The sequence below is a fragment of the Macaca thibetana genome, chromosome X (genome assembly GCF_024542745.1).
Source record: "Macaca thibetana thibetana isolate TM-01 chromosome X, ASM2454274v1, whole genome shotgun sequence".
NCBI classification, from domain to species: Eukaryota; Metazoa; Chordata; class Mammalia; order Primates; family Cercopithecidae; genus Macaca; species Macaca thibetana.
Genome location: NC_065598.1, coordinates 68,928,830 through 68,956,405, shown reverse-complemented (window position 1 = coordinate 68,956,405; position 27,576 = coordinate 68,928,830). Strand labels below are relative to the sequence as shown.

Genomic DNA, 27,576 nt, shown 5'->3' with positions numbered 1-27,576 from the left:
GACTCCTGGCTACCTCTGTATTATCATACTGAAAAAACCTTTTTTTTTTGGAGCCTGCCATCAATGGTTTAATTGCCCTTCTTTGTTCCCCTTAAGCTCTCTTCTGTTCTTGAGATGTGCAAATCAGAGCTGCTTATGTAACTTTACCAATAAAGATATCCTGCAGTTCTATGTAAAAGGAGAATTATTTTGTTTTTGTTTTAATACCCTTCTTAACAGTGCCCGATTTTGTTGCCCTTTTTTTTTTTTTTTTTTTTTTTTGTCATAACAGAAAACTAGGTTGTTCTCCTCAGTGCACTGTCCACAGTGTTTCCTAGAGCCCTATCCTGGGTCTTAATTGAAAGGTCAGCACTCATCATCGTGCAAGTGTAGTTTGTAATATCTAGTGCTCCCTAGATGGATCACCCTAAATGGATCACCTTACATGTACCCCTTACAAATCCCTAAATGGATCACCTTACATATGCCCCTATTGAAGGTTATCTGCCAATCATAAAACCTCCTGAGATCTTCTTTATCTCCCATCAACTTGGCATTTCACTGCCTGGGAAAGCTGAGTATTATCTGCAGACTTGAGGATTTTCCAGTGCCCACCCCCAAAGAAGTCTACTATTTATCCTTCTTCAGTCAGAAAAAAATATCTGTTTCTACCCTATATTTTCTCTTTTTTTTCTGTAGACCAGTTCCTACTACATGATAAAAAAATATTTTAAATCCCATGGTAATTCGTGTTTAAAAATAGCCTTGGTATCAAACCTAATCAGAAGCATTTTTAAAGTAAGTTTAGCCCCAAGAAAAAGATCTGTAGAAGATTACACATGATTTCCCTTTACAAAAAGCATGATGCCACTCGCATCCCAATAGATTGATGGCTTTTGTGTACAGGAGGCTAGCATTTATTAAAAATTCTTCCAGCTTGCCTACTAAAGAACCAGACACTCATCAGTTTATAGTTCCGAGGGCCCCTTTGCCTGTGGACCCACACTGGCAATGCAAGCCACACAGTGATCATCCAGAATAACAGGTTCCGGGTTTTCATTAGAGGTGTAATAACATTTTTCCTTTGCTTTCCTTCAGAAGTCAAGTCTGGTCAGGGCATTATGTGAAGGCACCTATGATTCCAAGGGTACCAAGAAGGCTTCCTGGCCCAACTGTCTCTCTCATCTGTTGGATTAATACCTGAAATTCCTTTAACAGGAAACATACTTTTATTCTACAATTAGAAATAGTCCTTAAAATGAAATTTTGGCACAACCTCTCATCCTCACCCCTCCTGTACCATAGTTTCACAGAGCCTTTCTTTTTTGGGGTGGTGGACAGGGTCTTCCCCTGTTGCCCAGGCTGGAGTACAATGGTGGTCACGGCTCACTGTAGCATTGACCTCCTGGATTCAAGTGATCTCCTTGCTTCAGCTTCCCAAGTGGCTGGGACAAACAGGCACACAATACCACATCTGGCTAATTAAAAAAAAAAAAAAAAAAAAAAACTTTTAGTAGAGATGAGGTATACCTTCACAGTGCCATTCTTGACAATGAATTGTGAAGGGGTCAGAGCATGAGCTCCCTGAGTATTCTGAGGAGGAGGAATTGCATAATGGAGCAGTAGAGGGAAAGGGGTACCAAAAACCACAGCGATCTTTGCCAAGAGTTTTGCAGAGGGCCAGCCCTGGTAACTAGATCACTCAGTCCCAGGCGTTATGCTTTTGAATACTTCTGGTATGTGGCTTGGAAACAGTCTCTTACACATTTGCCATTGTTACCTCTGACCCTTCTGCCAACCTCAAAAGATATATTACACATAGGAATGGCTTAATCTTTTTATAAAAAGTCATTCAATTTATCTACTGTCTTCTTTTCATCCTTTCATTTTATTTTATTTATTTTTTTGAGATGAAATCTCACTCTGTTGCCCAGGCTAGAGTGCAGTGATGCGATCTAGGCTCACTGCAAGCTCCACCTCTGGGTTCACGCCATTATCCTGCCTCAGCCTCCCAAGTAGCTGGGACTACGGGCGCCCACCACCACACCTAGCTAATTTTTTTGTATTTTTAGTAAAGATGGGGTTTCACCATGTTAGCAACTATGTTCTCGATCACCTGACCTGGTGATCCGCCCACCTCAGCCTCCCAAAGTACTGGGATTACAGGTGTGAGCCACCGCGCCTGGCCCCTTTTCATCCTTTTTATTTCATGACCCCTCTGGTTCTCTGACTCACTCCTTACTTGTGATATGTAAAGGACCTCTTATTGCTGGTTCACTTATAAGATGCTCTCATTTTTATTTGCCAACCAATTTCTAGTTTGCTCATGAATTGATCCTTTTTCCTTTCCTTCTTTCTTTCTTCTTTCCTTTACTTTTCTTCCTTCCTTCCTTTTCTTGTCTTTTCTCTTCCTTTTCTCCTTTTCCTTCCTTTTCTTCCTTAGTTCTTCCCTTCCTCCCTTTCTTTCTTCCTCTTTTCCTTTCTAAAATGGTTTTTTCCTCTGCTGTAGCCTTTTTTACTTTGCCAGCTAATCAGGCAGGAACTTAATGGTTTTAGTTTAAGCTTGAATATACCCCCTTCATTTAAAAATTGGCTTAGAGTTTCTTTTTGTAATAGACTGGACATGGAATCTTTACATGAAAATTTTCTAACACCAGAAGATCTCAAGTTCCATTTTCTATAAATGACAGATTTCACAGTGAGATCTCCCTAGATCATTCAATTCTAAGGTCAAGGGTCACTAATTCCCAAAGGCTTTCCATAATTTTCATGGGAGCTGCTAGAGTTGGTATCACAAGTAGAGCCCTGCTTTAACCAGCATAAAGGAACATTATCAACATTGCTCTGGTAAGCATACCTCCTCCTTCAAATGGAAGCCTATAGTCCTAGTATAGAGATGATAGAGGTATACTATATTTTCTATGTATGTGAAGGCCTAAACCTGACCCCACCACCACCCATCCCTGGGCCACACACGCATATACCCATGAAGGTTGGTGGGAAAGGGAGGCTGCTTTGCGAAAGGGAGGGTTTGCTAATTCCCAAGTTTTATCATCTGAAACAGGACATATTACACAGCCTATGTTTAACCTATTTGCTCTCTAAGTATAATATATTTGAATACAATCTGAGATAGTCTTAATAATGTTTAATGTTACCTAAAACTCTTTGTTGACGACTTTGGGAGCATTTATAGTTAAGGATTCTGAGAGAAAAGGACACTAACAATTATGGCCTTGCTGTTGGTTAAAGGGAGGTTTTGATAAATAGTAGGGTACCACTCTGAAATCTCAAATCTTTCAGGATGACCCAAGTACTTGCCCACTCTGAACTTCCATGACATATGTGACATATGTGAAGTTCAAACGAAGAAACTTAGAATTGTGCCGATACTTCTTAATTCTCATCCTGCCTATCATTTTATAGCCCTAACAGCCAGAAAGTATTCTTTACTAAATATCTGATTACCAATAGATATCGCATAAGAAAACCATATATAAAGTGCTTATAATGTAGATGGGTGAAGTTGACAGTTCAAAGTTTTGAAAAACAATCATGTTTTATTAAGAATATTCAACTTGGCCGGGCGCGGTGGCTCAAGCCTGTAATCCCAGCACTTTGGGAGGCCGAGGCGGGCGGATCACAAGGTCAGGAGATCGAGACCACAGTGAAACCCCGTCTCTACTAAAAATACAAAAAATTAGCCGGGCGCGGTGGCGGGCGCCTGTAGTCCCAGCTACTCAGGAGGCTGAGGCAGGAGAATGGCGGGAACCCGGGAGGCGGAGCTTGCAGTGAGCCGAGATCGCCCACTGCACTCCAACCTGGGCAACAGCGTGAGACTCCGTCTCAAAAAAAAAAAAAAAAAAAAAAAAAGAATATTCAACTATTCAACTTAGTAATTTCACCTAAAGGAAGATACATTGTTAAACAGACTTCTCAACAAATAGGACTTTTAAAAGATTCCATTAAAATGGAGTTCTAATTCAGTAGCAGTGTTTATATCTATAAATGCAAAATTCTGCTAGTTAGAGCTACCAACCTGACCAGAGAAATAACCTTACTCTAGTAAACCAGAGTTCATAATGGTAGTCATTAAAATAAGAACCTACCTGTGTTTGGTCCTTGGCCTATTTGCCTTGAGTTCTATGACTCATATTGTGTAGCTCAGAATTGAAAGAAACCTTTTCTTCCCCATCAAAGACTATTAACTTAAAAAAAATTCAGAGACCCCAGAAGTGAATAAACAACTTAAGATTCATACCTCTTTCCTTTTATGAGAGAAATACTATACTTTTCTATTTTAAATATTTCTTTTATAGCTCTTCAACTACTTCTCTGGAATATTAATTCTGCTGTTAATGGCCTTACCCCAGTAACCTACCCAGAAAGGACAACAGCAGAGTCATTAAAGGAATAGCTCATTAAAGCCTAAGTTTTTATTCCTGGGTAGAATCTTTTTGTCTGTCTATACTGAGCCCCCACTAATACCCAACAAGGAAGAAAAAAAATTACTAATACTAACTATAGTATCTTTCTATTATATGTTTATGGCATGAGAATTTTTCTTAGACTCTATCATTGCTTCTGAAATACATGTCAGTGGTATTTTAGGCATAGGATCAATTCCTGGGGTCTGGGGCCAAAATTCAGCTCTCTGAAGCCACTCTGACCTTCCTACAAAAGAATTGAGCACCTCAAGTCACTTTATAGGTATGTTAGTCTGTTTTGCATTGTTATAAAGGAATACCTGTGACAGTTATTTATAAATAGTAAGAGGTTAATTTGGCTCACAGTTCTGCAGACTATAAAAGCATGGTGCCAGCATCTGCTCAGCTTCTGATGAGGCCTCAGGAAGTTTACAATCATGATGGAAGGCAAAGGGGGAGTCAGCATATCACACAACAAGAGGGAGCAAGAGAAAAAGGAGGAAGTTCCAGGTTATTTTAACAACCAGCTCTTATTAACTCATAAAGTGAGAACTAACTCATTACCATGAGGACAGCACCAAGCCATTCATGAAGGATCCACCTCCAAGACCCAAATACCTTCCACCAGGCCCTACCTCCAACATTGGGGATCACATTTCAACATGATATTTGGAAAGGACGCACATTCAAACTATATCAACAGGGTTTTAAAAACATTCATGACAAAAAGGAGAGTTTGGGGAGGAGCTACCAAACTACATAGTTTATTGTTTGCCTGATGCTGTGCTTAACATTTGACATGCATTGTTGTGTGTGTATCTTTAAGTATAATGAAAGCATTTTATTCATTCATTTGACCAAAAAATGTATTGTCTACTCTATGACTGGTACTTGCAAATGAGGCAGATGAGGCTTCTGCACCCTGGAGCTTAGCTCTAAGGGAACCCTTGCCTGTGCCAGTAATTACACTAAACATTTACATTGCTTCATTTGATCCCTGTAGCCATCTATAATACCTACAAAAGTAGCTATTAGTATTGCCATTTTACAATGGGAATTGTAATACATTCTGATTTCTCATGAGATATGAGAAAACTGGAGAAAAGATTGACTTTCTTAAGGTCTCACACTTAGTAAATGGTGAAGCCTGAGTTTGAACCCACATCTGTCTGCCTCTTAACTATTGACTACATTTTCCCCGAAGTGTCACATGGAAGTGAGAAACTTAATGGTTGTAAACAAAGAAAAAAATACCATCCCTGGGACTTCTTGGAAAGCTGTATCTCAGGGGATTGTAGAAAATCCCCTCCCCAAAATAGAAACCATTTAACTATGCAAATGAACCACATGATCCATAGTATATGCAATTCTTTGTGTTTGTTTGTGAAAGTGAAACTTAGATTTTTGCCCAAAAAAGAATTGTTTAATCCCAAGGATTTAATTTGTAATTTTATAGATAGAAAACAAGAATAAATATTGCCAGAATTAACTTCTTAGGTTTTCAATTCCTAAAGTTTGAAAACATGCAGATTCTGTAAATCCACCTTTCCCTTCATTTTCAATGGAGAAAATCCTGACTCCCTACTTTAGAAAGTGAATAGTGTCCCATGTTATTTTATAGAGGTCTTCTCATAGAATTACATATTTTTCATGTGGTTGTTTTAGATGAGTATAGCTAAAAATTTTTAACATCATGCATTTTTAAACTATAGGCAAAATTTATACCACCTCTTGGTCCTCGTGGAAGACCATATCTGCATAAAGGGTAGAGATTCTCCATTCATGCTAAGCTGTTCAACCAATACCAGTTGAATAAAATGAGGACCAAGGGACATCACTAAAGGGCATTTAAGGGAAATGTTTCCTTTCACTATTGACTTTTACTGTTAATATTTAAAGAAGAGATGTTTTAATTATGATTGGTTTTTCTTTCATTATAATAAGTCATCTAGAATTTATCTTCCACCTGGGACTCCAGGTTCCTTATCATTCAATTTTAGAAGCAGGTAGGGCTAGGCACAGGTGGCTCACACCTATAATCCCAGCATTTTTGGAGGCCAAGGTAGGCAGATTGCTTGAGGCTAGGAGTTCAAGACCAGCCTGGCAATATAATAAAACCCCGTCTCTACTAAAAATACAAAAATTAGCTAGGTGTGGTGGTGCGCATCTATAATCCCAGCTACTCAGGAGGCTGAGGCAGGAGAATCACTTGAACCTGAGAGACAGAGGTTGCAGTGAGCTGAAATTGTGCCACCCCCCTCTAGCCTGTATGACAGAGTGAGACTCTGTCTCAAGAAAAAAAAAAAGGAAGCAGGTAGATCTTCAGTGAAAGAGAGCCCAACAAGTGTAATTTACTCCTTTAGGCCTGGTGATGTGGCAAAAGCAATGCATACACACACATATTCATAAATAAATATTTTAAGCAATACAATTTTTTAAAATTTCTCTTTCATTTGATGAGAATGGATGAACCCTCTAGAAATTTGCATGTGAGAACAAGTAATTATATAGCCTTCCATCTTCATCCCTGATATGGTCTAGCTTTGTGTCCCCACCCAAATCTCATCTTGAATTGTAATCCAAATTGTAATCCCCACGTGTTGGGAGAGGGACCTCATGGGAGGTGATTAGATCATGGGGGCAATTGCTCCATACTGTTCTCATGATAGTGAGTTCTCATGAGATCTGATAGTTTTATAAGGGGCTTTCCCCCTCTCACTTTGCACTTCTTCCTGCTCTTATGTGAAGAAGGACATCTTTGCTTCCCCTTCTGCCGTGATTGTAAGTTTCCTGAGACTTCCCCAGCCCTGCAGAACCTCTATAAATTACCTAGTCTTGGGCAGTTCTTTTTTTGCTGTTGTTTAATTTAAGTTCTGGGATATATGTGCAGAACGTGCAGGTTTGTTACATAGTTATACATGTAACATGGTGGTTTGCTGCACCTATCAACCCGTCATCTAGGTTTTAAGCCCCACATGCATTAGGTATTTGTCCTAATGCTCTCCCTCCCCTGGCCCCCCACCCCCTGACAAACCCCAGTGTGTCATGTTCCCCTCCCTGTGTCCATGTGTTCTCATTGTTCAGCTCTCACTTATGAGTAAGAGCATTCAGTGTTTGGTTTTCTGTTCCAGTGTTAGTTTGCTGAGAATGATGGCTTCCAGCTTCATCCATGTCCCTGCAAAGAACATGAACTCATTCATTTTTATGGCTGCATAGTATTCCATGGCATATATATGCCACATTTTTTTTATCCAGTCTGTCACTGATGGGCGTTTGGGTTGGTTCCAAGTCTGCTATCGTAAATAGTGCTGCAATAAACATACATGTGCATGTGTCTTTATAGTAGAATGATTTATATTCCTTTGGGTATATACCCAGTAATGGGATTGCTGGGTCAAATGGTATTTCTGGTAGATCCTTGAGGAATCGCCACACTGTCTTCCGCAATGGTTGAACTAATTTACACTCCCACCAACAGTGTAAAAGCATTCCTATTTCTGCACAGCCTCACCAGCATCTGTTGTCTCTTGACTTTACAGCATCATGAGCACAAGCTAATACATTCCCCATTTCATTACAATCTGAGAACTGATAAAAAATTATTTACAAACTTATTCTACCTCTCTTCATTTGGGTCACAGCTACACTACCTTGATAATCACTAGCTCACTTTCGCCCAATGATTAAGGTAACAGAAGCTGCTAATTCATTCTATAAGCCTTGCACTTTGAACTCAGCCCTCTATAAGTAAGGTATTTGTGTTAAATGCTTTTGTTCTATTTAATAAACTCTTATCCTGCCTCTCGGGGTATGGCAGATGTAAAATTACCTGTTGTTTCTGGAAAATGGATGACTCAGACACTAATTAAAGTTACTGTTAATGTTAGCCACAGGTGGAAATGAGGCCAAAGTGAGCCATTCATTTATTCTTCCTAGTTTGATGTGCCTTTTAAAATATTAAATTCAAGAGGCATTAACTGTGTCAGAATGTAGGATAATGAGGAAGAAGGAGATACTGTGCTTCACTGAGTTATCCTGAAACCTCAGTCAGTGAACTCACCCTGCCTGTCCTCAGGATTTGTTTAGGGTTGCAGTGGTGAACTGTTGTTTCCTCTCACCTAATCCTTAGGACTTAAAATTCAGGTAGTTAGAGGGACAGTTCTTATATTCTCCTTCCCTTCTCAACTGATGTCTTTTATGACTGCTGAACTGCACCAAGTAGCCCTGCCATCATGACAGTCCCTCCCACCTTGAGCAAACAAGTCTTCATAGGTATATTGTTTCATTTGTATCAAGGAAGACAGTCTTCTGGAATTCTGTGAGTTTGTGCTGTTTCTCTGATGTGCCTCTTCTCTGGTCTCTTGTTATGCTGACTGATCCCTGCCTCCTGGAGCAAGTGACCTGATTCTTTGGCAGCAGTTGAATAAGTTCTGATGCTAAAACATGCTCTGAAACTCTCCAGAGATAGGAAGACCTTGCTCCTAAATGGAAATCTTGAAAATTACACCCTTTAACATCACTCTGCCCTGAAAAGAAACCCAGACTTGACTATAATCTGGGCTTCATAGGATATTCTAACATCGAAATTCATATTATTCCTCTCAGCTGCTCTCCACCATGCACCCCCACCAACCTCTGCCCTAATCCTCTCTCTCCCACATTCTTTAGTCACTGCTCTGTCCCTTCAGTGTAGCCTAGAAAAACTACTGTTTAGGTTTTGCTTCAACATGTTATGGCTTTGAATGACTGTGCCTGACATTGCCATACACCTAGCAGCTGCCAGGACTGATGAGCTGCCTCGTTGTGACGTGTTGACAAGGACTATACAGAGATTTAGTTAAACCCGATATCCAGCACCTGATGAAAAAGCCTGATGTTAAGTTGGCTGGACTTTGCTCTGTGTGCACTGTTAACCCATTGTACTACCAGAAAAGAGCCATGTCCATTGGTACTTAAAGAAGAGCTGAAGGACTGGGCACGGTGGCTCACACCAGTAATCCCAGCATTTTGGGAGGCCAAGGCGGGCAGATCACTTGAAGTCAGGATTTCAAGACCAGCCTGGCCAACCTGGCGAAACCCTGTCTCGACTAAAAATACAAAAACTAGCTGGGCATGGTGGCGCGTGCCTGTAGTCCCAGCTACTTGGGAGGCTGAGCCAGATTGAATCACTTGAACCCAGGAGGCGGAGGTCACAGTGAGCCAAGATCAAGCCACTACACTCCAGCCTAGGTGACAGAGCAGGACTTCATCAAAAAAAAAAAAAAAAAAAAAAAGAAGGACTAAAGGAAAGAACTGCTCAAAAAAGCTATAACAAGTTAATAAGCAAAAGGGCATGTGTGTGTGCCAGGGGCTAAAAGCAATGTGTTTGCCTGGAGGTGATGCAAGTGCCATTGCATAGTGAACCAGAAGCTAAGGGGTTTGTGTGTGCCAGCTCCCTGTTGAGGGGGATGGGGGAATAGAGAGGGGAGGGAGACCATGTTAAATATGTTAGGGGTAAAGTGGAAAAATATCTATCTTATTTAAATACAGGCAAGCCTCACTAACTCAGCCTAATTAGAGGAAAGCCAGTCTGAATCATGGGATATTTTTAAATGCATTTTTATTACTTTCAAGCACTGGACATGCTAGTAATTCAAACTAGACTAACAGCATAGTACAGCACCTCAGGGAAAGGGCTTTAAGAATCATTTGTAATTAGCATATCAATTATTTGTATGTAAGTGTATATGCACAAAGTGCATAAAAAGTTTATTCTCCTAAGTAGGACAAACATTTCCCAGTGCAGTCCTGTTTACACTATTAATTTGCTTAGCCAGCCCTTTTTGTGCCAAGATAGATGTATGTAAGAAATGCTTATTTCCTCAGGGAAGAATGAATCGCTTCCCTGTGTTTAGTCCAGTAACTAAGAAGCGGAGCGCCACTTGATTGGTTTGGGATTTCCAGGATATGGAGTTTTGAATTTGCATACAGACTAGAGAGATTTCATATGGAGAAGATCTGGCAGCCATTGCCAGAGATCCAGTTTCCCCATCTGGATTTCATTGACGTGATCTGTATTTCATCAAGCAACAGGACACTGATCCTGAATGATCCACCAGACACTCTAACATAGGCATGTTTAGCATACATCCTACCCCAGAAAAATAACTGTTAAAATATGATGAGTTGGAGTTATTCTATGTGCAGTACTTAAAAGTAATAAAAATGCGTTTCTTTTTAAGTCCCACAAAAACCATGCAATATCAAGTTAATGATGAAAATCAATCCCCAAACTCTTTCTTGCACACCTCATTGTATGACGGCATTGCAGAGATTTCCAATCATCTGGGAAAGGATATTATATTTTGATGAGCTGCGCCAGGTGCTAACTATATGGCAGGATTTCAGGCTTTGAATCTTAGGAAGGCCCTCAGGGGTAAAGAAGACTGAGGCAAGGGCTAGGGGCATGTTTATTGTTAACAAATCACTATTGTTCACCTAAGTTCAAAAAGTGAGCAATTGAATTGGAAAAGAAGAGGTATCAGTTATATAAGGAAGGTAGAAAATATGATTAGGAAATGAGAAACAGAGATATAGGCCTGTATTCCCACCCATATGTATTAAACTGTGCTCTAGGTAAATTGTGAATTCTTCAAGGCTTAGAGAGTAAAAACTAAGTGCAGAGAGCATAAGCACAAGCAGTAAATATACACACAAATGTAACTATAGTTTGGAATGACTCCAACACTCCCCTTTCCCCCAAGGGCATTGCTATCCAGGGTCTACAAAGGCCAAATAGCTGTTTGGCTTCCAATCTGATTTTTTGCCTAAGAAATCAGAGAAGTCGGTTTCAATTTTAATAATATATTCTCCCAACATCTATATAACAGAAAGGCACTTGTATTTCTGTCCCTTCTTAAAGTGAATTTTGTGTTTGGTGAAAGGTAATAGATTGGCAGCACTGGAAAATGAATTACTGTATTCCCAGAACAGGTATAACCCAGCAGTGACACGATGAAATTTCTCTCTGCCTTTGGGGACCATTAGAATACTATTCAGGAAGTCACTGCTCTGGTGTGCTGTGCTGAACTCACCAGTATCCTAGTGGACTGAAATAATTAACATAGCACTCCAAGGGCCTGACTTGAGGCCATTCATTTATTCATTCAATGTTATGGAGTGCTTACTATATGCCTGATGCTGGGAGAAGACTTTCACAAATGTTATATCATTTAATCCTCACAACAACCCTGTGAGGGAGATAATATTATTGTTTTACAGAGAAGGAAACTGAGGTTCAGAGAAATGATTTGTCCAAGTTGCCATGCAAACACTGGATCCAAGCTTATCTGACTCCAAATCCAGCATTCTCCCTGAACTGAGTGCTGTAGGAGTTGCAAAGGGGGAGAGATGAGACATATGGTCAAATGGTGTGACACAGAGCAGAATGCTCTACACTATGAGCACTCCTGGTGGTTACAGAGCAGTTAAATGACCTACCCCAGATCAAATAGCACAGATAGCCTTAGGATTCATATTCTTTAGGTCTTCTTCCATTTTTTGTTTTTTAACTTAGCTCTCCAAACCAGCCTACCTCTCTTCCCACCCTACCCCCTGCCCAGATAATGTACACTCCGCTTGCTAGGTCATCTGGCCTCTCAGAATGAAGAGAGCCAAAGACCATTGGGATTTAGTAACAAGAGCATTGCATTCGAATTAGAATTAGTGTTCTAATTCTAGCTCTGACGATTCACTTCAGGCCACTGGTAAGGTGCCATGCAAACACTGGATGACTTTAATTCTGGATGACTCACTTTCCGTTGTGTGAATGAGAATGGTTTACTTCTAAGAGGTATAGTGAGAGATAAGTAAGAATATGCTAAAAATAGTATGCAGCCCTTTCTGTTGCCAAGGTGACACGTAATTGATGAGTAGAATTACCTACTACAAGGCATGTTAGAAAGAGATGCCCGTTAGAATCTATGTTTCTATATAATAGACTCAGCAGTGAGAGAAAAGATGCCCCTTTAAAATGTTAAGAAATTACGTCACAAAAATTGAAACAGCAAAAGAGATATGAGGTTGTTTGCTGGTTGGTTGGTTGGTTGGTTGGTTGGTTGGTTGGTTGGGGAGCTTAAGGTTTGTCTTTTATTTTATGGATTTGGTGTTTTTTTTGTTTCATGTTTTTGGAAGTTCATGGAACCAGTGCTGCTTGTTTGATGCTAAAAGCAGAAAAAGAAACTTAGAGAAAATTAAATGTCTTCTGAATATGTCCAGGAGGCACCCATGTTCTCCAACAAAATGACACATCATGCTCACTGCAAGGCAACTTCCCTCCTCCCAAATCCCTGCATCCCTGAACCATTTGTAATAGATATTCAGAAGTCACTGAGGCATTTACCATATGCTGCATCCCCTGGCAGGTTGAGTTGTTGCAGAATGAGTCAGCAGTACCTGAGCTCAAATAGGATTGAGAGAATTTAGAGAAAACATACCTATGGAAAGTTGAACGGCTCCCATTTGGGACTGACTAGTAATACTTTGGGTCCTTAACACAGTCTGCCTCTCAATCCCATCAAATGCAATAGGTTTAAAATTTATGTCTTAGAAAGGGGTTTTGCTGCTGGCAATAACTTTTCTCAGGCTGACATTGATAATTCAAAGCATTAGTAGCAAATATTTTTCTCTTCTATCCCTCTGCATCCTACCCTTCTTGGTTTTTCAACTTTGAATTTCTCATTTCTTTAATCTCTATTGAGGGAGTCTCTAGAGGGTGCTGAGAGTGTCTGTTGGAAAGCATGAAGATGACAAGGCTGGTTTAGACTGTTGTACAAGGTAGAAAGTCAGGAGACTAAACCTTCTGGGAGCATGAACCCGTCAGAGGTCTTGCTAGAGGGACAAGTTAGGGTTACCACACTCCACCACCAGTATTGGTTAAGGGTGACTATAACGCCATTGCTCTGGTATCCCATTGCCCTGAGATGAATCTTTTAGGATATTGATTATCTAAATAACAACAACAACCAAAAAAAAAAAAACATGTTCAGCCCCTGATATTAGAGGTAAAGAAGCACCAGTGAAAGATCTCAAAGGCACACAGTAGAAGCTATGGTCTACCCTGATGGAATCAAAGAAAAGAGAATAACTCTATGATTTTGTTCTTGGGCTTTTATTTTATCCAAAAGCATCATTAATGTCACCACCCTGGCTTTTATTCTCCTCAGGCATGAACCCCCTGCCCCAAATCCAGGCCTGTGGAAGCAGCTGCCACAGCTTCTCTTCCTCATTTGCATAGCCTTGTCTGAAAACTAGACTACTGAATACTGAAGGATCAGGTTTCTCATCAAGAAAACTGCATTTTAAATGAATATCTTGTATGTTTATAGGGAAGTTACTAATGTAGTGTAAAGAAATGCCTGTTCTCCCCCTCCTTTCTGGATAAGAGATTTTATACTTTCACAAGATGAAAAATTAATGATTTGCGGTGTAGCAAACAGTACTGTTACAGTGGTTAGGGAAACTTTCCCAAAAGCAATCTGGAGTGACATTTCATTCATTTATTCATTTAATGACTATTTATTGAATGCTTACTATGTATAAAGTATTGATTCTACCCTCAAGGAAGTTAGTGGAAATTTTAAAATGTTAGATAAATAAATAGAGATTGATTTTCATATTCACACACATTTAAATAAATAAAACATAGAAAATTGTAAGAACCATAAGAGATAGAATGCTGTGGGTATTCAAAGAGAGAAAATACTTCAGAAAAAGGCGTAATTGAGGAGGTAACATTTGATCTGGTTTCTAAAGGGTAGCTAATTACTCTGTCTTTACAAAGTGTGTGAATGTATATGAGTGTTTATAAAATCTGGGTCAAGTTTGAATATACAGAGATTGTAGGGAAGGATGTTCTACACACAGGGTACAGCAAGATCAAAGTTGGGAGAGGCTGAGCTATGCACAAAGAATAGCAGTGGTTTTAGTTTGGCTGGACTGTAAAGTGCATGAAGGAGAAGTTGCAAAGAAGATTGGAAACGTGGGTGGGAACCACATCATGGAAGAGCTGGAATTCTTAGCTATGAAAATTTGTACCATATTCTGTAAACATTTTGGGAGCCACTGAAGGTTTTAGAATGAGGGAATCGTAAGATCAAAGCTTGCTTGGGAAGGTTAACACTCTTCCCAGTAAAGTTTTGGCAACAGCGTCTGCTGTTATATTGAAATAATGTGGGTAAAGTGACTGACATAGTATCTGATGCATAGTAGCTCAGTAAGTCATGGAAGCAGATATATTGTAGTGGTTTAGAGCAAAAACTCTGGTGCCTGAATGCCTGGGTTCAAAAACCAGCTCTGCCACTTAATAGCTCTGTGATTTTGTACAGATTTCTTAACCTCTCTGTATGGTAGTTTCCCTGTCTGTAAAATAGGATTAAAAATAATACCTGTTATGAATTATTATGAGGGTCAAATGAGCTAATACATGTGAAATACATAGAACAGTGCTCTATTCTGAATAAAGTGCTCAATAAATGTTGGCTGTTGTCATCATTATTATCATTCTCATTCATGGAGTAGATAAAATTTAAGCTCGCCTTTAAAGAACGGCTATGATGTAGACATGTAGAAAGGTAACTTTCAGGCACAAGTAAGTACATGACAAAAGACATACTTGTAAGAAAATACAAGGTGAGTGAGGTGAATAATGGAGAGTTCAGTTTGCCTATAGAATAATATAGGTTAAGTTGTTATTGGAAAATAAGATTTTAAAGGTAGGCCATAGTCAGATTACAAAGCACTTTGGATCACAGCCTAAGAATATTAAGTGTCTCTAAAGACAATGGAGGGATGTAAAAGGTTTTTGAATTAAGAAGTAACTTTATCAAAACTATTTCCCTAAGGAAAATTAATTTGATGGTTATGTGTATGAAGGATTGGAGAGGGAAGAGACTTGAGGCAGGGAAACTGATTAGGAAGCTATTGGTATAATCCATGAAGGTGGTCATAAGGGCTAGATTAGAGTACTGCAGTGGGAGTGGAGAGGAAGGAATAGGAGAGAGATTGGTGGAAGGCTGGTAATTGGAGAGGAACAGGAAAAGGGAGGAATCTGAAAGGGTGACTTTCAAATTCCTCAGTTTTGAACATGGGTAACTGAAAAGATGGACATCATTAACAGAGATAGGGAATAGAAGAGGTAAGATGACAAGTTTAGCATGGTCCAAATGTAGCTGTAAATCACAGCTGACTTCTCTTCACAAATTGACATATCTAATCCTAAAATGTATCCAGAAATCTGACCCAGAATAGCAAAAGCAATCTTGAAACAGAAGGACAAAGTTAGAAAACTCAAACTTCTCAACTTTAAAACTTACTACAAAACTACAGTAATCAAAGCTGTGTCGTGCTGGCATGAGGACAGACATATAGATTAATGGAACAGAGTTCAGAGTCCAGAAATTAACCCCCACATTTATAGTCAATTGATTTTACACAAAGGGGCCAAGACCATTCAATAGGGGAGAGGACAGTCTTTTCAACAAATGATGATAGGACAACTGGATGTATCAATATATAAAAGAATAAAGTTGGACCCTTACCTCACACCATACATAAAAATTAATTTAAAAATAGATCAAAGACTTAAATGTAAGAGCTAAAACTGTAAAACTCTTAGATGAAAACATAGATGTAAATTTTCATGATGTTGGAATAGGAAGTGGTCTCTTGGATATGACACCAAAAACAAGCAAAAAAAGAAGAAATAGATAAACTGAATTTCATCAAAATTTAAAACTTTGTGCTGCAAAGGACACTATCAAGAGAGTGCAAAGATAATCCACAGAATGGGAGTAGATATTTGCAAATCATGTGTCTGATAAGAGACATATTTAGAATAAGAACTCTTACAGCTCCATTTTAAAAGATAACCCAGTTTAAAATGGGCAAAGGGTTGAAATAGATATTGTTTCAAAGAAGATATACAAATATCCAATAAGCACGTGAAAAGATATTCAACTTTATTACTAATCAGAAAACTGCAAATCAAAACCACAGTGAGATACTACTTCACACCCACTAGGATGGTTATAATTAATTTAAAATGAAACAAAACAAAAAATAACAAGTGTTGGTGAAGATGTGGAGAAATTGGAACCTTCATGTATTGCTGATGGGGATGTAAAATGGTGTGGCCACTGTGGAAAACAGTCTAGCTGTTCCTCAAATGGTTAAACATAGAGTTGCCACATGACCCAGCAATTCTACTCCTAGGTATATATCCCCAAGAGAATTGAAAATGTGTCTACACAAAACCTGTACATGTATATCTGTAGTAGTATACTATAGTGGCATTATTAATATCAGCCAAAAAGTGGAAATAACATCAACCGTTAAATGGATAAAATGTGGTCTATCCATGCAATTGGATATTATTCAACCATAAAAAGGAATGAAGTACCGATACATGCTACAACACAAATGAACCTTCAAGACAGTCACAAAAGAAAGCATTATATGATTCCACTGATATGAAAGGTCAAAATTAGACAAATTCATAGAGACAGAAAGTATATTAGTGATTGCCAGGGGCTAGGGGTTGAAGAGTGGTGGGAATAGATAGTGACTGGTAATGGGTTCAGGGTTTCTTTTGAGGACAATGAAAATATTCTAAAATTCATTGTGATGTTGTGTGCACAACTCTTTGAATATGCTAAAAGCCATTGAATTGTACACTTTAAATGAGGGAATTGTATAGTATATGAAGGTCAATAAACTTATTTTTAAATTACTTTTAAAATATATATATTTTTTACTGGAACTGTAGCCCCTGATAACTAGCTGCAGATTCTTTAGTAGAATCAACTGTCAGTTGCTTCTAAGAAGTTTGAAAAAGATAACAGAGAAAAGGCTTTTGGATATGGTAATCTAGAGGTCTCTCTACCTTTAAGAGAGCAATTTCAGGAGAGCAGTAGGATCAGATTCTGGATTGCAAGAAGTATGTATAGGTGGCCAGTATGTGGATAAGTTGGACAATGCTGAGAAGGGGAGGGATAGATGGGCAACTTGTAACTTATAACCTACAGGAACTGAATCAGCAGGAATTCAGGGACTGAAGATGTAAGAAAAGAGCTCATTGGTGATACATGACCCTTAAAGCAACAAAAGAGGATTTAGTGCTTAGAGGGATAAATTAAGCTGGAAGGGGAGAAGAAATATGATGGAGGACATTTTCAGGTAGAGAAAAGAGGTAAAGAAAGGTACTCATTACACGTAGCTTCAACCAGTTCTGTCCAGTATGAGGCAGAAAAATTTGATCCAGAAAGATACACAACAAACTTAATCAGCAGTTACCTCTGGGGTGGAAGTTGAGATGGAAACAGGGAGATTTTTCACTTTTATTTGATAGACCTTTATTTATTTATTTATTTATTTATTTATTTGATACTGTGTCTCACTCTGTTGCCCAGGCTGGAGTGCAGTAGTGCGATCTCAGCTCACTGCAACCTCCGCCTCCCAGGTTCATGTGATTCTCCTGCCTCAGCCTCCTGAGTAGCTGAGATTACAGGTGCCTGCCACCACGCCCAGCTAATTTTTGTATTTTTAGTAGAGACAAGGTTTCATCATGTTGGCGAGGCTGGTCTCAAACTCCTGACCTCAAGTGATCTGCCCACCTCGGCCTCCCAAAGTGCTGGATTACAGGCATGAGCCACCGTGACTGGCCATGTTTAATTTTTTATATCAAGAATGTCCTCTCATTATATTTGTATTTTTCAAAAATTAGACTAGCTGCTGTATGAAACGTAATTCTTCATCACTTGGAGGTAAAGTGAAAGATGGCCAAGCTGTAGAGAGTGTGTGGCCCATATTAATCACTCAATTAGTGTTTGTAGAATTTGTTGAATTGGAGTTATAAGCATAAACTCTAATGGAAACAATTCACTTGATTTCTCAGCTTCCTCCAGCAGAACAGAGAGAAAACTCTGATGGTGTGGTTCATCCAAGGGCTTAAGGACTGACAAGGCAAAAATGGCAAACGTGTGAGGGAACTAGGGTGCTAAAGTAAGTTTTCAAAATGACTAATTATATTCTCCAGAATGAGTAATGAAGCATATGAAGTCAAAAGATAGGCTGACCTGGGCATGATGGCTCACACCTGTAATCCCAGCATTTTGGGAGGCCAAGGTGGGAGGATCACTTGAGCCCAGGAGTTCGAGTCTAGCCTGGGCAACAAAGTGAGACCCCCCATGTGTACCCCAACAAATTTTTAAATTAGCTGGATGTGGTGGCCTATAGTCCCAGCAACTTGGGAAGCGGAGATGAGAGGACTGCTTGAACCCAGGAGGTCAAAGCTGTAGTGAACCATGATCATGCCACTGATCTCTAGCCTGGGCGAGAGACTGAGACCCTGTCTCAAAAGAAAAAATATTTATACAATGGTGTACTTTAAAAATAGGGGGAAAACAACTAGGGAATAGAAGTTACAGTAAGAATAAACAGGAAATGCAATAGGAATTGGAAAGATAGAAAATTGTAGATGGAGAAAGTAGTTCAGAGTTCAGGATCTTAGAAGAAGAGCAATTCCAAGTGCTTCTTTATCAGGCCCCAAAGTGTGTCTATGATTAGGAATAAAGTAGAGTGCAGGTGGACATCACTATTGTTGAAAAGATAAAGAAACTGTGATGTTAGAGAGTTAGGACAGGCATAGGGGAAAGAATAGATCTCTTGTTCAATACTGTGAACCCATTGCCCAACCTAGTACCTATAGTAGGCATTCAATTAACATTTGTTGAATGAATGAATGAAATGAGTGAATGAATGAATATTATAGCATTTATCACAATTACTTGTTTTCCTGTTTTCTTCCCCTAATGGACCAGAAGCTTCTTGAGTCTTGCTTATTTCTGTGTCTCTAGTTTTTGAATCAAGGTTTGAGTGAGGGAATGAATATTAAACTGCAGAAAATGATGACAAGGAAAGGGAGAATGAGAAAAATTGTGAACAAGGTGCTAAAATCCCCAAGGGAGGTGAAAGATAAGAACTTTGATAGTATTTGAGTAATATTATCAAATGACATTGACTCAAAAGAGGGAGCGATTGACGAGAGGAAAGAATGTTAGATTTGGAAGTGGCAATAGGAAAAATAATATTCCAATTTTTCTTTTCCCATCCTGGGAATTCTGGAGGAATTGACACAGTGTTTTCTTCTTTGATGCTCCACTCCTACTCTGTCAATTAGCCCTCCCAATTTTTTCCAAATTTACCTTACCTTGCTTCCTGCTGCCATTATGACTAGAATGCTTCAATACCCTTTTTGCCAACCCCTGTGGGGTTGACTTTGTCACTTTGACCTTACATGCAACAGCAAAAAGCTAAGTTCCTAAGCATGATTTTTCAGCAACATTAGTACTTACCTCATACTTCTCCAATGGTTTCCATTTGACTGTCAAATCAAATGAAAACTTCCAGTCTTGAATTTAAAAGTGTTCACCATCCAGCCCTCTGTAAGCTGCCCTTACTTCAGTTGCTTTGAAGTTTGCACTATGTACAAAATGCCCTACCTTTCTCAAAGCTTCTTATCAACATTTTCAATACCCATCCAGAGCCCTCTTTATCAGAACTCCTTGAGGACTTATTTTCCCTACGTGGCTGTAATCAAAACAACTACTCCAGAAACACCTGCCTGCCTTTATCCTTTCCTCTCTCCTAAATACCAAACACTCACAAATGTTATATGTATATGCTTTTCTTGTGTGTCATTCTCTATTACCCCATCAATTCTACCATATAAATTTCTCCCAAATCTGTCTCTTCCTCCTTATCCTTGCTGTCACTGGCCTGGATGGTTGCAAAAGCCCTCATCAACCTTCAGGGTATCCTACAATAGAGCTTCAGTATCTTTAAAATGGAAATCTAATTATGCCTTCAAAGCACACACACACAGATGCACACATGCACCCATACAATGTTTGAGACATTTTGTACCCTTTAAGCAAAAGTCCAAACTCATTAGCCTGCCGGGTATATATAGCCCACGTTTACCTCTCTAGCCTCATCCCACCACTCCTGCTGTCAAGCCTTCATGCTCCTGGGTGCATACTTCCTTCTCTGGACTTAGTCCCCTACCAGTAACCCCACAATCATCTCTGCCTCCAAATTCCCTATCGTCACCCTACATACCTATAAATTTCTACACTTTTTAAAAAAACTTTTATTGCACAATAATCACAGATTCACAGAAGGTTGCAAAAAAATGTATAGGGAAGTCCCAGGTACCCTTCATCCAGCCTCCCCCAATGTTGACACCTTATACAATTATATTACAGCATCAAAATGAAGAAGTTGATATTGGACATTGGTACAAGCCATGGAGCTTATTTAGATTTCACCAACTATACATGCATGTGTCTGTGTGTATGTGTATGTGTGTGTGTGTAGCTCTATGCAGTTTTATCACACATGTAGCCTTGCATAACTACAACCACAATCAAGATACAGATCAGTACCATCATCACAAGGCTCCCTCATGCTATGCCTTTGTAGTTACATCCATCCCTAACCCCTGGCAACCAACTAATCTATTCTCCATCTCTGTAATTATTATTTTGCAAATGTAATATAAATGGACTCATGCAGCAGACAATCTTTTGAGATTGGCCTTATTGACCCGGCATAATTCCCTTGAGAGCCATCCAGATTTTTTTGCATGTATCAATAGTTTGCTCCTTTTTATGAATGAACAATATTCCAGTGGCATGGTTGTACCAGTTTGTTTAACCATTTATCTGTTGAAGTGCATCTGGGTTGTTTCCAATGTATGGCTATTACAAATTGAGCTGCTATCAACATTCATGTACAAGTTCCTACACAAAAATCAGTCTTAAATTATCTGGAATACATTGCCCAAGAGTACAATTACTAGGTCATATGGTAAATCTATTTTTAGTTTTGACAGGAACTGCCAAACTATTTTCCAGAGTGGCTACATCATTTTATGTTCCCACCAGCAAGATATGTTTATGATCTGGTTTCTCCACATCCTTACCAGGAATCATTGTTACCATTTTTCAGTTTAGCCATCTTGAGAGTTGGCTCACTGTAGTTCTCATCTTTTAGGACCTAAGTCAAGAGTTACTTCTGTAGAGCCTTTTTAAAATCCTCAGGAAAAGTTGATTATTCCCTACTCTGTGCCATTTCTGACACTTCATTTATCGTTGTATTTTAATTATTTATTGACATAGTCTGTGTCTTTCCCCCTATTTCCGAGCTACATGAAGCTAGGGGTTGTGTCATATTCATCTTTGTTCCTCCAGCATCTGGTACAGTTACATGCTGGGCACACAGTGGATGCTCAGGAAAATGTGTGGTAAGTGAGGGAAAGAATGAATGAACAGAACATTAGTCTTGTTGCCTCCCCCCCTCCTCTTCCTTAAGCTAGAAACCTTTTTAGAACAGACATCACGCCTTCCTCTGTGTCTCCCAGCAGCAGCTAATGGGTGCTCTGTACATGTAGATGCTCAATAAATGTCGTCTAAACTATTCAGTTAGCTTATCTTCCCTCTGCACCCAGGAGATAAGCATATGAAAGAGAGAATAGGCCCAAGTATCCTTGTATTAAGGATCATATGTCATTATTTTTATAATATTCTTATAATCTCTACGATCACTCAATATTCTTCTGTGTAGATGAGAAATCAAAACAAAACAGTCCTTTGAGTCAAAGAATGCCTCTGTGGGTGAGCACTATTCAATAATTTCAGTACCCTTGTTACATATGGATTTGGGAGGATGGCTTTTTATGTCCCTGAATTCCTTTTGCATTTTCAGAAAGATCTGGGATATTTCTAGTCTTGCTGCACTGGTGTAATTTGACATGTTGATTATGAAGAGGTCATTAACCTCAACATTTTTGATCACTTTTTGACTCTGTATTTTCTCAACTCTGATGTATGTTAATTTGCACTTGTTTATACGTCTCTGTAAGAGTTATTCAGGCCCTTGAGGGCTGGTATATATTCTGTCTGGAAAGTAGATTGTAAGCCCCTTGAGAGCAGAGACTTTATAACTCCTAGGAATGTATTCTGGACACTGTCAGTGTTCAATTAATGATAATACTGAAAGCTTGACTAAGGTCGTCTGTCACATTGACATCTTCCTTTTCATCTACAAGTGTTCTATCAAAAAAAAAAGGTAGGTTGACTATGTAGCATTGAATGATTCTATCCAAAATTATGCTCATTGTTACACTACAATTTGTTCTTTAGGGTGCTTTCAGATTTATAATTTTAGATCAGTTGTTACAGTTCCCTTCCCTATAATACCCTGGTTACATATGCATTAGGGAGGATTGCATTTCATAACCCGTTAGTCCTTTTGCATAATAAAAACTTACCTGATAACATCTATGCTTGTAAAGCATGTAATTCTTCTCCCCAGCCCCCACTGAGAACCAGGTGATTAAACTCCAAGTATGGTCCTAATCTTAAATAATCAGAAAGAACCCTTAACGACTATTCAGTATATATTTTATTTCCCCAGATTTTAAAATGGACTAAATGTGTATACTATGTCCTATGGCTGTTGAAGTTAAATTAATATGAATATTTCAAGGAAGTCTGAATTTTAAAACAGAAGGACAGATGTGTTCATTGATGAGGGTGGAAGTAGAGGGAATTATTTTGCAAGTCAGGTTTATTAAGGTATCATTTACATATAGTCTGATTCACCCTTTTTAGGTGGAAAGTTTGATGAGTTTGACAGGTTGTGTTTTTTTCCTTTAACTATTTGCTAATTCAGTTATACCTCTAACTTGCCCCACCACCACCACTACCCCTAGACCAAACTGACCTATATTTTTCTGATATTTTGTATCCTTTCTATTTTATATAGTGTACTAAAGGAAGTATACCAAGCCTTTAATCCCAAAGCAGTGGTCTTACAGTTGGGAGCTGACACAATAGCTGGGGATCCCATGTGCTCCTTTAACATGACTCCAGTGGGAATTGGCAAGTGTCTTAAGTACATCCTTCAATGGCAGTTGGCAACACTCATTTTGGGAGGAGGTGAGTATAGAGGAAGATTACCAGGAGAATTTGTTGACCTTCCTCCACATTTTGTACATTGGCACTGAACTTGGAAAACTTGGCTTTCTTGGATTGGATAATACCAACCTACCTGAAGCCCAGAAGCCTGAGTCAATAAAATCTGCCACCTCCACAGTTCAGCATAAGAAAATACTCTGACACACTTCTCAGCTTAGCATGTGCATTGACTTCTTGGCACTCTAAAGTCTAAATTTCAATTCCTGAAGCAAAGATCCTCTGGTTAAAGGTTACCTCGAATCTTAAGAATATAGGATGTTAACCCCAGTAGACTGATCCATCTTCTCTCAGTGTAGTATTTGATTTTCAGTTCTAGTAATCATCTTTTGGGAACATGTCACTGAAATTCCAACTCCACTTGTATGTAAGTAAACACACAAATTAATTAAATAAGCTGAATTCAAGAATGACTCTTCCCCCAAAAAGCGTGGATTTGTTATAGTGAAGTAAAATTGAGAGATCTGTAGTCTCTTGGGCATTCTTGCCTTTGGTGTGTGCTGATTATTTGTATTACTTAGCCAAAAGGAAGCCCAGTCTATTCAGTAGAAGCATTTATACATTTGAGAATGGAACTTGTCACAACATCTACCACCTTTAAAGATGTCTTGCTTAAAATCTTCTGTCTACCTACCTAGCATAATCTTTATTTCATTGGATGAATAGATTGGTGTGTTAAAATAACATGGTCAAGCAGATTGAGCTTAAAATGCATATATTATAGAAGAGCTAATTGTTGGTTGCTTTGTCAACCTGTTAGAGGAAATTGTGGGGAGGCCTTATTAAATGAGTGAGCATTCAACACAAGTACACAAGCCTGGTCCTTTGGCAGCCTCAAACTCTAGAAGGCTCAAAATTAAAGGTACTTACAAGAGACAACCTCTTATGAAAAGCTGGCAAGAAATATATTAACTTCAACTGAAGAAAAAGATAAAATTGATAAGTACTGTGTGACATATTACTTTCCTTGACAGCACTAAGGATGGTGATTATGATACAGGTACAGCTAAGGAGGGGGAGAGACCTTTCTACTATATACATCAGGTTAGAACCTGACTTTTGTTTGAGGCTATAGTCTTTACATTAAAAGCCTATTAGCATGCTCTAAAGCCTTTTTGCTTTCTTAGCCCAAAGTTTTGACATTTGAATATATAACTCTTCTTAGGAAATATGTGTATTCCTGAAAATGCTTGTGCATAAATGGAATTTTTGCAAATCAAATCATATTGTATATGTACCAGAGATAGTTTACTACCTAAGCAAAACCTATAGTGACCTTTTTTGAAATTAAATATACCAAATAAGTTTATCTTATAAATTCGAGTTTTTCCATGTCGGGAGTATTTAAAGTAATACCTGTACTATTTAACTGAAATTCTCAGCCCCTATTAACGCACAGTTCGTAAAGAGAGCCACATCCCCAAGCTTCAGTGGACCCCATTGAGGCCTAAAAGACATACTCAAAGCATCCGTGACCTTTCAAATAGTAGAAAAGCTTAAGAAAAGGGTGACCATATGTCCTAGTTTATACATGTTATCCCAGTGTAATGATTAATAGTGCCCTCTTTTACTTTTAAAAGTATACCATTTTGTATGATAATTTATATGGTCACCCTATCTAAAATCGACCAGATTCTGTTTCCCTTAGGCTGCATTGAGATTAGGAAATCATTCCATTTTACCTTTATACTCTTAGAATTTAGCTAAAGGCCAATGTTTGAATGCTTGCATGGCAGAGCACATCTATTCAGCACAAAAATATGCTGATTATTAGCCAGTATAATATGGCTGTTGGGTGATTGTGACAGGACCTGATGAGATGGGTCAGAGCATCCATCAACGGTCCCTTCCTCATCTCACTCTCTTTGATCTCTGCCACCAGGCCTATGTTTTGTGGCAAAAAGGAATGCTGATATTAAAAGAAGGAAGTCTGTTTTTGTCAGCATTTTCCTTTTCTGTTTCCTGGGTTTTTAGGGCTAGATCTGCCAATAGTTTTAAAATACAAATCACATTCAGCAGTCATTTTATAGAATTGTTGCAAAATTCATCACAGAAATCTTTCCATTGGGTAGATCACCTCAAGAGATCTGGATTCCAGAGATCTGAGTCTTGCTGATGGCTCTTGATGGAACTGAGGAGTTTGGATTCCTCAGGTACATATTTTTGGAGAGATGAGAGCCTCTTTAATCTTTGCAGACCTTGGACTGCCCAGTTTTACACTGTGCATGATTTGACTGGTCCACCAAAGTCTGCCTAATAGGTGGTTTAAAAATATCACAAAGGGATATTTAGGGGAAATTCTGCAATTTGAGGTTGTCTTTTATTAAAACATTTTTCTCTCTTTCTTTACCCTCCTTCCCTCTCCTGCTGTTTTGTGACTATTCTTTCCTAACTTCACAATTCTTGATGGAGACAGGAGGCTATAACCTTGCCAACACGGCTCGATGCTGGACATACTTGACCGGGGTCATCCTAGGGAAAACACTATCCTCTGAGATCCCAGATCATGAGGTAAGTAAGGCTCTGACAAGTCCTCTCTTCTTTAAGGGGAAGAGCTGAGTCATTCCACCTAATCAAAATCACGTCCTCACCACTCAATACCGTTTTGTTGAGAGACACTTCAATAACAATAACACACTGTCTTGGCAGAATAGTGGACTCTTGTTCCAAAATATCCAAGACCTTCTGCCTTTTTTTTTTTTTTTTTTTACAAGAGATCTCAAAGGCCAACCAACTTTAATTTCTCAATTAATTACAGAGACTGTGGGAAGGGGTCACCTGTTCACACAAAGAATTCTTTGGAATATGTGCATATTTTTATCCCCTAGCCTCAAAAAGGAAGGGGCTATTTTTTAAATGTGAAAGCTGGATTTTCATCTATTTTTTAAAGAAGTTTCATAGGTGGTATGTGGCACATGTTCTTTGGTGGTAGTCCTGATCTCTCAATTTTCTTTGACCAATGTAAAATTCAAGGAACCCATAAGCGCTACAAACACCATTGCTGGTGTTTTTCTAGCAATTAGTGGCACACAGAGGCTGGAATGGGACCATCCAAAATGTGAAACAACATTTGAGCCCTTGCCATTTTCTTTAGTCATACAAGATGGGCTTTATGTTTTCCAAAGCAAAGATGTCTGTTCTAGTTTTCCCAAAACAAGTTCACAGAAAGCTGTCTGGGACCTGTGAGTGTGCTGATAATCCCTAATCCAAAGGCGTACCTTTGTTCCTACCTATCACCCCAGTTCCCCTGCAAGCAGGAACCATGTTATAGATTAAGATGTATAACTACAGACCTTAGACTGGATAACTTAAAATAACAAACGGGTACATGCAGCCCCACCTTCTCAAGCTATTTCCCAAGGATTAGGGATGCCGCTTTAGTTTTAATGTTATGAATTCTGACAGATACAGTAGCTGTACACTTGGGAGCATGATGCTTTTTAAAGTTGCTATTATTTTTTAAAAATTAGAAACAACTTAAACTAATTTTCTTCCAATTTTCTCCTAACCTCAGGTGAGGTACAATATGTATCTCAGAAAAACCATTCAATATGTCTAGAATACAAATAGAAGGTACACTATAATTTGAGACAATTTGCTGATGTCAGGGTTAATAGAAGTCTCTTTTCTTGGTTTGTCTTACCTTTATTCAGTATTTGGAAGCTTAATGAAATATAAAGGTAAGTGCTGTGAACAAATGTAATCGCTGTTATTGCTGTGGGAATATCTCAGATTGCATTGTAATTTAAAGCTCTAAGACTTTATAAACTGATCAAGTTATGTCAGAAACAAGTTTTAAGCTGTAGAAGCCTGAACTGAGAATAAATGCTCTATTCCTGAGAAGCAAAAGCAAATCCAAAGTTTCATCTATGTTAAAAGATTGATAAATTTTTAATAAAGATGAATACTGCCTCTGGTACGTAGAGAAGCTATGGGCCTGAATGGGTGTAGGCTGGGCCTTATAAATAGATGTTCTGTCTTTATACTGAAATATTCTGTAAGATTAAATGAGATATAATGTATGTCAAGTGCCTAACACATAGTCCCCTGGAACCTAATAGGCACTTTAAAAATGCAAGTTCTCGGCCGGGCACGGT

The 27,576-nt window shown here is 38.8% G+C and overlaps 1 protein-coding gene across 3 annotated transcripts in view; it reads left to right on the top strand.

Moving 5' to 3' along the window:
• Positions 1 to 27,576, top strand: part of HDAC8 (histone deacetylase 8) — a 241,139-nt gene that overhangs the window by 87,600 nt on the left and 125,963 nt on the right. For 2 of the 3 annotated variants that reach the window (XM_050776375.1, XM_050776378.1), the window contains exons 8-9: positions 23,271 to 23,443; positions 25,896 to 25,990. In XM_050776375.1, the coding sequence (XP_050632332.1) occupies positions 23,271 to 23,443; positions 25,896 to 25,990 (268 nt within the window). Of the gene's footprint in view, positions 1 to 13,609; positions 15,061 to 23,270; positions 23,444 to 25,895; positions 25,991 to 27,576 lie in introns of those variants that run through there. The other variant, XM_050776376.1, reaches the window with a different exon arrangement.